The 13,964-nt window shown below is 34.7% G+C and overlaps 1 protein-coding gene across 2 annotated transcripts in view; it reads left to right on the forward strand.

The window, feature by feature from the left end:
* Positions 1-4,253: 4,253 nt before the first annotated feature.
* LOC121728665 (proton-coupled amino acid transporter-like protein pathetic) overlaps positions 4,254-13,964 on the forward strand; it is a 59,703-nt gene continuing 49,992 nt past the window's right edge. The window contains exons 1-2 of one of the 2 annotated variants that reach the window (XM_042116891.1): positions 4,254-4,322; positions 8,798-8,856. In XM_042116891.1, coding sequence (XP_041972825.1) covers positions 8,810-8,856 — 47 coding nt within the window. In that variant the 5' untranslated portion in view covers positions 4,254-4,322; positions 8,798-8,809. The remainder of the gene's footprint in view (positions 4,323-8,797; positions 8,857-13,964) is intronic. The other variant, XM_042116890.1, reaches the window with a different exon arrangement.

Here is a 13,964-nt window from a genome sequence, read left to right on the forward strand (position 1 = left end):
GTAACGTAGTCTTCTGATTCCTTCTTCAAAATAGAGCCTATCTAATTATAATAGGTTGGGGAAAAAGTCATTCCGCATTATAGTGCGTATGAACTTGTCAGAAAATATCTTGGGCTGTACCAATTGTATCTGACTGATTTTGGTATCATTAAAAAGTTTTAATTAAACAGAAGACAATTCCAAATTTAAATTAGGTAAATGTGAGATTTTCATTTGTTTTTATTGTTAAAATGACTGATTCGAATGAATAAATTGTCTCGTGATAATCGTAAAAAAATGAGAAAAAACTGATAAACGAACGGCTAACGTAAAATAATACCCGTAACTAAACACCCGTAAACAGCTTTATCTAATCGTATGAAATATTCCATGCATATTGTTTTCACGTTAAGGGACATTGCATTCTTTTCTTACCTGTTCATCCATCCATACTAATATTATAAATGCGAAAGTGTGTCTGTCGGTTACCCCTTTACGCTTAAACCACTAAACCGATTTTGATAAAATTGGGTATGGAGATACTTTGAGATACATAGATCATGGGTAATTATAAACGGACTAGATGACGCCCGTAACTCCGTTGCGCCAAAATTCGCTTATCGCGCGGTAACAGCACATTGTTCCGGAATAAAAAGTAGCATATTATGTCCTTTCCCGGGACTCAAAGTATATCTGTCACCGTAAGATTGTAAACACCGCGAGATTGTAATATGACGAAGTGATGGATTGTAAACAAACATCTTTCCGTTGATTTTAAATTAATTATTTCGTATTTAAAATTACTTCAATTGCCTGAATATTTGATGTATAACATTGAATAAAATTTAGATATATTTAAAGTGCAGTTTGAATTATAAATTAGGTTAATTATAATAACCGAACATTAAAACAGCACTTTAAATACTTATATCTAAATTTTTTTTATGTTATACATCTCATACTATTTGGCATTGAAATTATTTTAAATACGAAATAATTAATTTAAAATCACCGGAAAACTGTTTGTTTACAATCCATCACTTCGTCATATTACAATCTCGCGGTTTTTACAATCTTACGGTGACATATCCATACCTAATTTCAGCAAAATCGGTTCAGCGGCTCGGACGTGAAGCGGTAACAGATACAGACGCACTTATTGCCAGTATGGATGGATGTTCCCCCCAATTCGATCTTAAATTTTATTGGTCCAAGATGGGCCAATGTAGCGTTTACAGAACAAAGAATATCAGCTTATAGTATATATAAAATTCTCGTGTCACAATGTTTGGCCCCGTACTCCTCCGCAACGGCTTTACTCATTTTAACCAAATTTTATATACATAATATTCAGTGGGTCTGAGAATCGGCTACTGGGTACTTATTATTGTATATATAATACGGCTATTGATAAGTGCATTTGTTGAATAAATAATAGTCAATTACTACAACTCGAGACTGACGGTGACCGTTTGAGCGACGGGATAGCGATGGATGTTGCCATGGTGACATACTTATTAAGTCACTAAAATAATACGGGCGAAATACTTTATATGGCAAAGGAACGTTTGCCGGGACAGCTAGAAATGGGTATCCCACAGAAATTCATATAGTTAGAACCGCCATGTCGCTCCAATTTGTATGAACACGAGCGTGTCACTTTTTTCATACCTACTGTGACGTCACATTAGTGATGGGAATACCCGTACGCGCGGAATCGATTCAAAGGCATCGCCGCGCCCCGTCTCTTTTGCTACTTTAATAGGTATATCGATTTTTAATCGATTATTATTCGATTTAATATACAGAGGAATGATAAATCTAAAGATACGTGCTTGCCAGGACAGCTAGTAATATATCATATTATTCTAAACTAAATCACTAAACAGGAACATAAATACATATTACATAAAATATAATTACCGAGTCACAAAATATCCCAAAGCGAACATTATCATTCCTCTGTTTCATGTCTGTTTCGAAAATCGATTAATTAGAATCGAGAATATGTACAACACTATTTGCTTCATTTGACAGAAAAATGAGAATATTGACTGTACCTCGAAACTAAGCGATGAGTGAAAGTATCGATTGTTTTATTTCCATTGCGCGCTCAATAGCGGACAAACAGAACGGGCTCTATAATGTTCTAACTAAAGCGGCAATGTATTATGAATCATGCGGTACACACGCAGTTACGTAGATTTCATGGTAAAAACTACAACCACCCACGATTAACATTAAATAATTGATTTTAAAATAAAGGACACATGATTTAATAATAAAATTACTTACCGATGAAAAGAAACGTTTTCACTATTTAGACCAAAGTTTATAGTCGAATTTCCACAGCCCAATACGGCACAATTAGACATTTTTAGAATTCCGATTGACGTCCGATTCCGATAACGGTGGAGCGCAGACTAAATAACAGACTTTCGAAATTTTGACATTGTACAACGTTTGGGAACGCGATGGCACACGAAGTACATACACATGACAGTTCTAACTATATCAATTTCTGTGGGGTATCCTCTCCTATGAGTTCTATCCTAGGAGTCCTATCGTATCTCAGTCTAGGTATTCGATGACACTTTTCTCTATCTGAATTTAATCTTGCTTGAACGAAATCAAGGGATGAATTTGTTTTTTCATAAATAATTTACCAGGTCAAGAAACAAATTAAATAAGTAATTTAGATAATATTTGAAAAAGGTCAAAAAACCAGTGTGGTGAACGTTCGTATTTTGTTTATTTTTTCTGCACCTTATAATAATATTTTGATCTAAGTACATAATTTATCATAATGGTTTGATAATGGTACATTATGTAGATCAAAATATAATAAAAAATAATCTAACTTCTAAGGTGCATTGAGCCATTGACATCGATTGTAGAAAATATACTTGGCGTGATAAATGTAGAGTTATTCTCTACATATTTTATCAGCAATTATTATTTCATTATCAACAAATATTAATAGAAACTATACTTTTGAAAATGTGATATATTTTTGAGGCTTTGTTTTTACTCCAGTAATTATATACATTTGAAAATTCAAATGAACCGAGAAAGCCAAATTTTGGATATTACGTGGGGGGTGGTTCAAATTGTCGACCAAAATAACCTTGTGGGTTTTCTGCTATCTTGAAAAAAGGGTAAAATTCAGTTTTTAGGGTTCCGTTGTCAACAAGGAACCCTCATAGTTTTGGACTGTCCGTCCGTCTGTCTGTTTGTCCATCTATCTGTCTGTCCGTCTGTCTGTCTGTCCGTCTGTCTGTCCGCGGTTTTTCGCAAAGACTATAAGGCCTAAAAAGCTGTTATTCGGCATCAATGTACATCTTAGACGCCGACAAAATGGTATATAAAATCTTTTGAAAAAAAAATTTTATGGTATCTCCCGTACACACCAAGCGGGGGTGATTTACTTTTTCCTCATCCACCTCACCGTGTGGGGTGTCATTACTCATTAGTAAGGTTTTTTAAAAATATTATACGTATTCAAAGACCATTTACCGATTAAGGGAGTCATTTGTGAAATATGAAGTTTTAAAGTGGAAAAAATCGTTAGAGTCCAGTGTCCCCCCGTTCTACCAGCTAAACGGTTGCTTCTGGAAATGTGAAAAAATTTACGAGGGTAGGAAATATGCTGAATCTAAAAGAAAAACTATCTCGACTAAGACATCGTAATAGTCGATCAACTAAAAAAATTGTATTTGGAGAAGTATAAAGGAAGTTTTAGTTCAAATTCCTTTGAACGTAACTGAGATGATGTTGTTAGTAGTGTAAAACACGTTATAAATGTGCATTCATTAACTATACAAAAATTATCAAAACTACTGCTGCTACTTTCACAGCGAATTCTATATAATATTAGGGGACCCATATACCCTTAAGTGTTATTAACTTATTACTTAGTTTTGTTACACCCTGTATAGGCGAGTTTGCGTTGAGCTGACAGAGTCATTCCCCGGATATACAGTATGTAACAAAAATAAGTGAAAATACTTTTAGGTAGGTATGATTTTTTTAAATTTAAATATACCAATGCTGGTACAGTACGTACAAACAGATTTTGTTAAGGACTAAGATAAAACACTTGACCTACCAATGAAGTTAGTTTCGATACGCGATATTTTACGACCTTCGGAAAACTAGCTGCCCGACGGATTTTGTTCTCTATGCTTCAGGTGCTACGGTTTATCTTTGTAACATTTCAGAGCATTTAAACTCTTGCGCAGAATGTACTGTCAATTCAGTTGGTTTATAAACATCACGCCTCTCGCATCGCTGACAAACGCGAAAAATGCGCGCGAATTGAATACCTGCACGAGAAAATTCAGGTATTTTTTACAAGAACTACTAAATAAGTGGAATAATAAAAAAGTTACAACACTTTGTCATCCATTTTTATACAAAATTTAAGAACAGTTTGTGTAACTAGTTTTTTTATTGAAGAAAAGTTAAATATAAACTAAAATAAATTGTAATAATAATAATAATAAACTGTAGTTCGGCAAAATCAAATACGCTGAAGTAAAAGTAATATTTTTTCATAAAATATAAATAAATTAATAGTACTATTCATAATAAAAAAAATATTGTGTTATCTTTACACAGGATATAACAAAACTAAGTGACAATACTATAGACCAGGGGTTCCCAAACTGTGCGCTGTGAGGCCCTGGTGCACCGTGGAAAGGCAAGAGGGACGCCGTGAGTCGATCCTCCATCATTATCCCTATCCACAAATATTATAAAATTAAATTATAGTATTATGAAATATGAATTATACAAAGCAGGCAGATGGTTAAATATTTGTGTATTATTATTAACTTGCTTAACCTAACTATAATCATTAAAGGTGTTTATTTATGTATCTTTTTGTAATAGCTAGGGGCGCCGTGACAAAATATTGACTTGTAAGTGCGCCGCAGGCTGGAATAGATTGGGAACCCATGCTATAGACTATAGACTATAGTGTCCGTCCCTTTTAAAGAGTTCACTGTTAAAGTATCAGCGTTGGTTAACTTTTTTTAAGTGATCTTAAAAAAAGGAGTTATTTAATAGCTGGGGGCCAGCCGAATAGTTGGGGTAAGTATTCGGCATTTCTCATATTTAAACATAGTGTCAAAATTAACTATTTTAGCGCTGTTACTTTCGCAGTTTTTCCTTCTTTATTTTGAAATGGACACACATACACCCTAATATTATCACTTTGTATAGTTACAGCCTGTGTTACCTAAACACTGGTTGCAGTTACATAGGATTAGGATAAAAGTGAACATAATTAGCACATAAGGGTCAAGTCAAACGAGCGTAATTTTTTGAGTTGTGAGTCGCAGAATTTTGGTCGCGTAAATATCTTTTCATACAAATCATGACTCACAAAATTACGCTCGTTTGAATCAAATAGGACTTAACTGAATGCAGCAGAATTTCTGCCAGCCGAAATTCTGCGACTCACAATTACTCACAAATTACGCTCATTTGGCTTCACCATAAGGGTTGATTCAGACCGCAACGAAATGCGTAAATGCATATCTAAATTAATATGGATTCGACAGACTTGCAAGACGTCTCAGGCAATTTATACTTGGGAGAGCCATGCTTCGGCACGAACGGGCCGGCTCGACCGGAGAAATACCACGTTCTCACAGAAAACCGGCGTGAAACAGCGCTTGCGCTGTGTTTCGCCGAGTGAGTGAGTTTACCGGAGGCCCAATTACCTTTCCTATCCTCCCCTATTCCCCTCCCTTCTCATCCCTACCCTCCCTTATTACCCTATTCCCTCTTCTGATGTTGCGAGTGTCCATGGGCGACGGAAGTTGCTTTCCATCAGATGACCCGTTTGCTCGTTTACCCCCTTATTTCATAAAAAAAAATTGAAATCTGTCAAATCCATACAAATTTATGCAGTGACGCGCCTCGCCACGCCTAGTCGCATTGCGGTCTGAATTGACCCTAAAGTGTAATAAAGCATAATTATAGTTTAGTACAACGTGCGCAGATAGTAAATAATGCCTTCTGGCTTTTTTATTTAAAACAGCAATTTTTAATTAATTGTGTTTGCCATAGTAGGTACTCTATTATATTATTTTGCAAGTGTTTTTTGTCTCTATCGATTTGCACCCGATATTTCATAGAAAAATACTTTTTAGCTATTTCATTATATACCGCTATGTCCGATTTGATAACATACTGACGACCGCACTCTTTAAAGGATGGTTCATCTTTAATTTAATGTTTAACAGAAAATATAAAACGCTGCAATCAAAATCTTCAATTAAAGTTAAGCAATAATTAGACCTCTCTGAGTGCGGTTGTTACTTTATTGCTCATTTATATAAATACTTTTTAGCGGGAAAAAAAATCAATGTCCGAGAGGCAGTACAAAACGCCTTTTTTTAATATCTATGGACGCTACACACCAAGTCAGTCGGGCCCCGTGCTATGTACCTAAAGGACTTGTGTTACAGGTACCAGACAACGGAAATATATTTAATACTTTTATACTATACATATATTTAAGATTTTTAATATATCATACACATATTTAATACACATCCAGACCCGGGAACATTGAAAACTTTTTGTTCCGTCGGCGGGATTCGAACCCGCGACCCCCGGCTTGAGCTACCAACGCGCTTACCACTGAGCCACAGAGGTCGTCAAAGAGTCTTTGAAGAGTTTGTTGTCTCCCGTCCAGCTGATTTTTTCAAGAAGGGCATCCATAAACTGCCACTGCGTTGAAAATGGTGCATTGATTGCAGGAGAGATTAGTTTTGAATAAAAAAAATGAAAAAATTCGAAAAAAAAAATATTTACTTTAAACAGTTTCATAGCTATATAACTTTGACCACAGAATTTGACAGAAGACGTTGCTGGTCCGACAAGGCTTTAAATGAACGTGGCGCTGCTGGTAAAGGAGAACTGTCAAAAATTGCTTTTTTGTATGATGACAGCGTTAGTTCCTTTTTTCGCCACGTGCATTTAAAGCCTTGTCGAGCTCTATGGTTGAGGTTAAATATGGCGTCCATTTTTTACTTTAACCAAAGATTTGACATTTTGCATTGTAGTTAAAGTTAAAGTTATATTTACAGTTATATTAACCCATATAGACCCAAATGAAACTGAGCCATGGAAAATATGAAATATCTTTATTAATTTATAGAAACCAATAAAATTATTAGGAAAACACAAAAAAATATATTTTTTTTGAATTCTAATATTAAAAAAATTGCCGTCCTCAAATGGGGCCAATGGGATCATACAATGTGAAAATTTATGATACTTATTTTATTAATTTACCGTGTTTTCACACATTTCTCAAATTGCACAATTTTGGAACAGTTTTTTTGGGAAAGTGACCCTTCATGCTGTAGGTTTGGCAGTGCAGATATGTATTGCTGGTTGCAGGATTCTACCGCTTGTATGTCTCAAGTAATGACGACCAAATGCCGCTGAAATTGGAGCTGATTCAATTCTTGTTTTTATTACTTTGATTATGCAGCCGCCATGCGTTTGCCACTGCTACATCCAGCATGTGCTTAAACAGTACCTACCAGTTACCACCAATTTTTGTTTCGTATAATAGTGCGTGAAAATCGATTGATCAGTTGACTTGACCCCACGCATATCCTTGTTATAGCTTTGATAAAAATGTAGGAAGCTAACGTCCACATTCTTTCAACAATAATACATCTGTTTACTTTTCCCAGAAGAAAAACGCGGTATAGGCTTCCCCCGATAGCATAGACATTATAATCCAGCCGATGTAAAACAAATTCTGATTTAGTTGGTCGAAACGGTAGTCAAACTCGTCGTTTTCTTTTTTTTCACATCCTTGACGGATACGAGAGGACGCTTTTCTGTACTGCCTTGGCCAACATTATCAGTTGCACAATAGCCAGCTACCCCTTGGAGTAGTGAAAAACTGGTAAAGAGACACATGGTTGCGAAAGAAATACGACTAAATATATCTTTCCACTGTCATCTTCAATCATAGCAACTTCCTGAAGTCCATAGTATTTATCATAGCTATTGAATACCCTTCAGTTCATTAATTATACGAAATTGATCGGTGGACATAAATTGGAATAATTTACATCCAATGTGCCCATTGGCCCCAAATAGGGACACTTGTATAAAACTACTCCTAATCTTATAAAGACTAAAGCTTTTCACACTAATACTTTTTAATAGGTTATAGTGTACTGAGTTCTTTCAAGTAAAAAAATATAAATGCCTAAAAGAAAAACTTAAAAATAAAAAATACTAACTTGGCGTCATTTCGGATGTTAGAAACAGCTTCATAAAAACCATTATAAAACACTGTGAACTATTTTAGTATTATTTGTACCTTCTAGGAATAAAAAAATACACTTTTAGCAAATTGACACTTACAATAAAAATAAGTATAAACTTGAAAGACAAAGAATTTAAGTAATTTTGAGAGTGTCCTCGTTTGGGCACGGCGGGTCTATATGGGTTAAAGTAAGTTGGTGCAACTCTAAGGGTATACTGCAAGTTTCAGTAGTTTTTGAGGGGATTTTAATTCTTCATTACGTACAATTTTGAAATCGGTTTTATATTTTTAAATACTTTTATAATATGTGCTTATGACAGTCACACACAACGTTAATATTTCATATTTCAGATTTTAACGCAATATCAAAATTATGATGATGGGGGGGGGGGGGGGGGGGTGTTACATTTATCATACTTACAAGTTTTACCACCGAATCCGTGGGTCCTGAATTTTTGTGAAGCTTTTCACTTAAACATAGATATTTAATTCTGTTATGTTTTTTTATAGATTATTTGCACGATGGCGGACTCCGGAAAAAAAAGCAAACCAGAGAACTTCAATTCGACGTAAGTTTTTGAGACGTAGTGAGATAAGTAAGGTCCTAAAACATAATAAAGAGATTTATGATTTATTTTTATTACGCATGGCACTCATATTAATATTGATAAATAAGTAATATCATGTTTTGAAATTATATCTCAAATTCAAATAATATTATAGTAACCTTTTATAAAATTACCTAAATTATAAATTGTAGGTACACACTGAATTAATTTATAATTAAAATAATTTAATCTAGGTTCGTCTTTTTTAATCTTCGAGTTTCTTTTTTGTTTTTCTGAAATTATATTACATTTTTATTTTAATGTAATATAATAATCATTAGCTGCATTTTAAAATTTCACTTGTAATTTGTAAAAGTTTTACGATAATATAATATTCTGATAGATGTCAGTCTTATCAGTAAAGCAATAAGTTTTAATAGGTATTTAGCGCTCTTATGGGTCTCTTTAATTAATAAAGCCTATAAGCGAGAAAGTGCCTCGGCCCAAATACAATTTACTCTAAAATGACCTATTTCTACTGATCATCGAAGGGTTAGTTAACTATTACTCCGGGCTTCAACGGGTCAAACGTTAGTTAAATGTCAGGTAAAGAGCGATTCAGCCCGGCCGCACATTGTCCGAAATTTCTGGTGAAACAGTTGAACGTCCGCGCTGTCTCTTTCATTCTGTACTGAGCCGAGTGAGCTCGAACTCGCCGGAAGGATATTATTTCGGATAGTGTGCGGGGTGGCGCGGGCGGTCCGGCGAAATTCAACTGTTTCTGATCAGAATTCGGACAATGTGCGGCCGGGCTGAATACCTTTTGATCGCAAGATTGACGTGCCTGTTTATCTTTAGTAAAATTATTTCCGGTTCCAATTTGGATCTAATGCGATTTAATACGTCTCCACGTTGGCAAATGAATCACGATGGATGTATACAGAATTTAACAAAGCAAAGTGATAATACTTTTTTTATTACTCTATAATATTATAAGGTAAGCGTATGATGTACACACTGTATTTGTGCCTTATATTATTACTAGATATCGCCCGCAACTCCGTTGCATCAACATTCGTTAATAGCGTGGGAACCGTACATTTTTTCCGGGATAAAAGTATCCTATGACCTATGCCCTTTGGGCCAGGCCACAACACTGCGTTGCGGCGTCGCATCGTATAAATCTACGACGCCGCAGAACGCATCGTGAAAATTTCCGATGTAAAGAGTGATCTATATGAAATTTTCGCGTTGCGACATCGCATCGCATTTCTGTGCGATGTTGTTTTTGCAATACGACGCCGCAACGCAGTGCAATTGTGGCCTGGCCCTTTCTCGGGATTTAAAGTATCTCCATACCAAATTTCAGCAAAATCGGTTCAGCGGTTTGAGCGTGAAGAGGTAACAGACAGAAATACAGTCACACTTTCATATTTGGACACTGTTAAGAATTCATGTACTAACCCACAAAAAATTACGTATTGAGTTATGAATTCAGTTATGATCTTTAGATGATTTAGAACAATACTGCATTCAAAATTTAACAACAAAAAAAATTGTGGGTTAGCACATTTATAATATTAATAAAAAATATAGAGAGATAGAGAACACTGTGAAAGTGGCAGCGTTTTAAAAGAGCTTTATATTATTGTTTCTCATAGAAAAGTTTAAGTCAAAAGTAACCCTTTCATCGCTGATACTTTAACTGGGAACTATATTTTGCTTAATGCTTGGATCTCGATCAGAATGTTTTTTGGATTCCATACCCAAAGGGTTAAATCAGGACTTATTAATAAGGCTGCGAGGTTTGTCCGTTTCTCTATCACTAAGTTGCACCTATCTCAAGAACCGCGATAGCTAGGCATTTGGAATTTTCACAAAATCCATACTAATATTATAAATGCGAAAGTGTGTCTACTGTCTGTCTATCTGTCTGTCTGTTTGTCTGTCTGTTACCTCTTCACGCCCAAACCGCTGAACCGATTTTGCTAAAATTTGGTATGGAGATACTTAAGTCCGGGGCAAGGACATAGGATACTTTTTATCCCGGAAAAATGTACGGTTCCCGCGCGATAAACGATTTTTGTCGCAACGGAGTTGCGGGCGTCATCTAGTTTTGTATATTTCTGTGGTCGCCATAACACCAAAATATAGTAAAAAATGAAATAAAACTACTTATTCTCGCATTGGAAACAAATTATTTTCAATCGCCGTAGCTGCACTATAAATGTTGTTGGTTCATTCACATTTCACATTATAACGATTTTGTGGAGTGCATTTGGTTGAATATCTTCTCTTAAAACCTCGTGTTCTCGTTAGTGCACTTTGTTATCATTGTAAGATACGACTTTAAAAACATCAACATAACATCAACGTAAATCACATTTTATCAGAACTTATTTGGGAATACCCTAGGGCCTAGACCAGGAATGGCGAACCAATAGTTCAAAGAACATTCGCGTGTAATGCTCCCGGTGAAGCACCTTTAGATTAACAATGGTGCCTATAAGGGTATTATTATTTTTCTAATCGCGACATAAGAATATCTAGATATTAATATGACATCAATGTTATCCCTTGTGGAAAATAATAGTGTTGCTTACGAGTATAATCACATAGTTAATCGTGTTTCACTTGTGATTAGTGATATTTTGGTGATGATACACGTGTAACACAAATGTACTAAATAAGATAGAGCCAGTGCAAACGAGTGACTCTATATAAACTTAAATTTGTCCAATGTATTGTTTTCACAAAAAGTTTTATTCGACGTTCGAAAACGTTGCTGTCAATATTCTGATATGACGTATGCAACATGTCAGATTTCGGTCATGTATACAGTATCGTGCTTCTAGACGATAGAAGATAGTATCGTTTTAAGCACGAAGCACTACGCAGGTGCGGCCAGGGCATAATATTACTGAGATATACCTACCTTACTTAAAATAAATATATATAATAAAATGCCGTTATTACAATCTGTATCCTTTTTTTCGAGTAATACAAGTCTATTAACATGGTTTATTTTTATGTTAACTTTAATGTTACTTAGCTTAGCACAACTACGCCGTGCCTAGGCATATTACATTTTTTCTCGGGCATCCTGTTATTTAAAAATCTAGATAAAAGATTTCACCAACATCACTGGTTTAACCATGATCTAGTGAGATACAGATAGACATAATGTTGCATTAAGACGCTCCCCCTATGGAGATGCCGTAATTTTAAACTGTTTTAGAGCCTTATCCTATCCTACTAGTCCTACTAATATTATAAAGGCAAAAGTTTGTTTGGATGTATAGATGTATGGATGTTTGTTACTCTTTCACGCAAAAACTACTGCACAGATTTTAATGAAACTTTACAATAATATAGCTTATACATCAGAATAACACATAGGCTACAATTTTAACCGACTTTCAAAATGGGGGGGGGGGGGGGGGGTGTTATGTTCGTTTTCTTACGTTCAACGATTACTCCGCCGTTTGTTAACCGATTTTCAAAATTTTTCTTTTGGTATATTTGGTATCATCCCAATTTAGTATTATATTTACAAAAGTGGTGATCTGATGAAGGATCCATAAGTAATCGAGGGAACTCCTCAAAATTTATAGGGAAACATGTGGTGACTTCGGTTTCGTGAAAAGTATTCTAAACATATGCTACCAACAAGTAAGATTTGCACCGAGGTATACCTGGTATACCATGGTTCGGAAGGTGCTGAGAGAACTCCAGATTCTTTATAGATACAAGGTTGGGAGTTTCGGCGTTGTTTTAAGAACGGAAAGCCTATGCTACTATGAAAATTACATTCATCATCATCATCATCATCAATACCATATTATACAATGCATTGTCCCATGGTTATGACTTATGAGCCCGTAATGACCCTGTTATTGGTACTTAACATAGTCTTTTAGATCGAGACTCGAGTTTGTCAAGCGATAATTAAAAAAAAAATCTATACCTACCTAATATTATAAACCTGAAGAGTATGTTTGCTTGAACGCTTTAATCTCAGGAACTACAAGGTCCGATTTAAAAACTTATTTCAGTGTTAGATAGCTCATTTATCGAGTAAGACTATAGGCTAAATATTATCACGCTAAGACTAATACGACCGAAGAAACTCAGAAAAATGTTGGAAAAACGGAGGAAATATAAGAAATTACCAACTACTGGAGCAATTTTTATGGCAATATTAAGCACAGATATAGAGTAGACCAAGTGAAGGGAGTAGGGACATACAAATAAACAAACAACATACATAAGCTATTTTTTATGGGAAAATGTACGGATTCTGTAAAATTTCTAAAATACGCGGGCGAAGCCGCTCGGGACATCTAGTTAAATCATAATTTGAAAAAATTCGTATCTCCCTAGTATTTACAAGTTACGTTTATTTAAAACACACGCCAGTAGATAGATCATTACTTAAATATGTAATTAAATAAATATTTGCCGTTTGAATTTTTTTAGGTCAATTTTGAACTATGTAAGTAAAAAAAAAGGGTATCATTTAAGCTATCACCAATTTAATTAGTTTTGTGTTTCTTAAATAATAGGGTTTGTCCTCAAAATAGTAGATCTGTCACCAAAATGTAGTCACCAAACAATGCAAAATCAGTTCCACAATAAATCACCTAAAATCCTGAGATATAAGGTCTAGTACCAAATAAATGTTTTTGTATGTATTATAATAGGTGTGTCCTAATAAGTATTTAAGCAAACCAATTTAAAGAGATCACCAATAAATAATATTATGTTACTAGAAAATTGCATTAAGTTCAAATAAAAAATTAGGGTTGTCATCATCGTTTCAACCAAAAGATTCTGCTACTTAACTAGACTCCCAAGGTTCTAAATTTCCACTGGTAGTATAAATTATATTTAAATAAAATTTTTAGCAGAGTAGTAAATAAAACAATTAAAGTCAAAATAATCAATATTTATTGTTTAAAATAATTACCACTGAACAATCAGCGCTGGTTTAAAATAGCTGGCTTATGGCTAGCAGAATAGTAGATAAAACACTTAATTAAAGTTAAAATAATAAAAAAAAAATCGAACCTAGTTACCTACTACCCATCGTTGAGGCCGGATTGGTCAATTTTTAAAGCGCGCCAATT

The sequence above is a fragment of the Aricia agestis genome, chromosome 7 (genome assembly GCF_905147365.1).
Source record: "Aricia agestis chromosome 7, ilAriAges1.1, whole genome shotgun sequence".
In the NCBI taxonomy this organism is placed as follows: domain Eukaryota; kingdom Metazoa; phylum Arthropoda; class Insecta; order Lepidoptera; family Lycaenidae; genus Aricia; species Aricia agestis.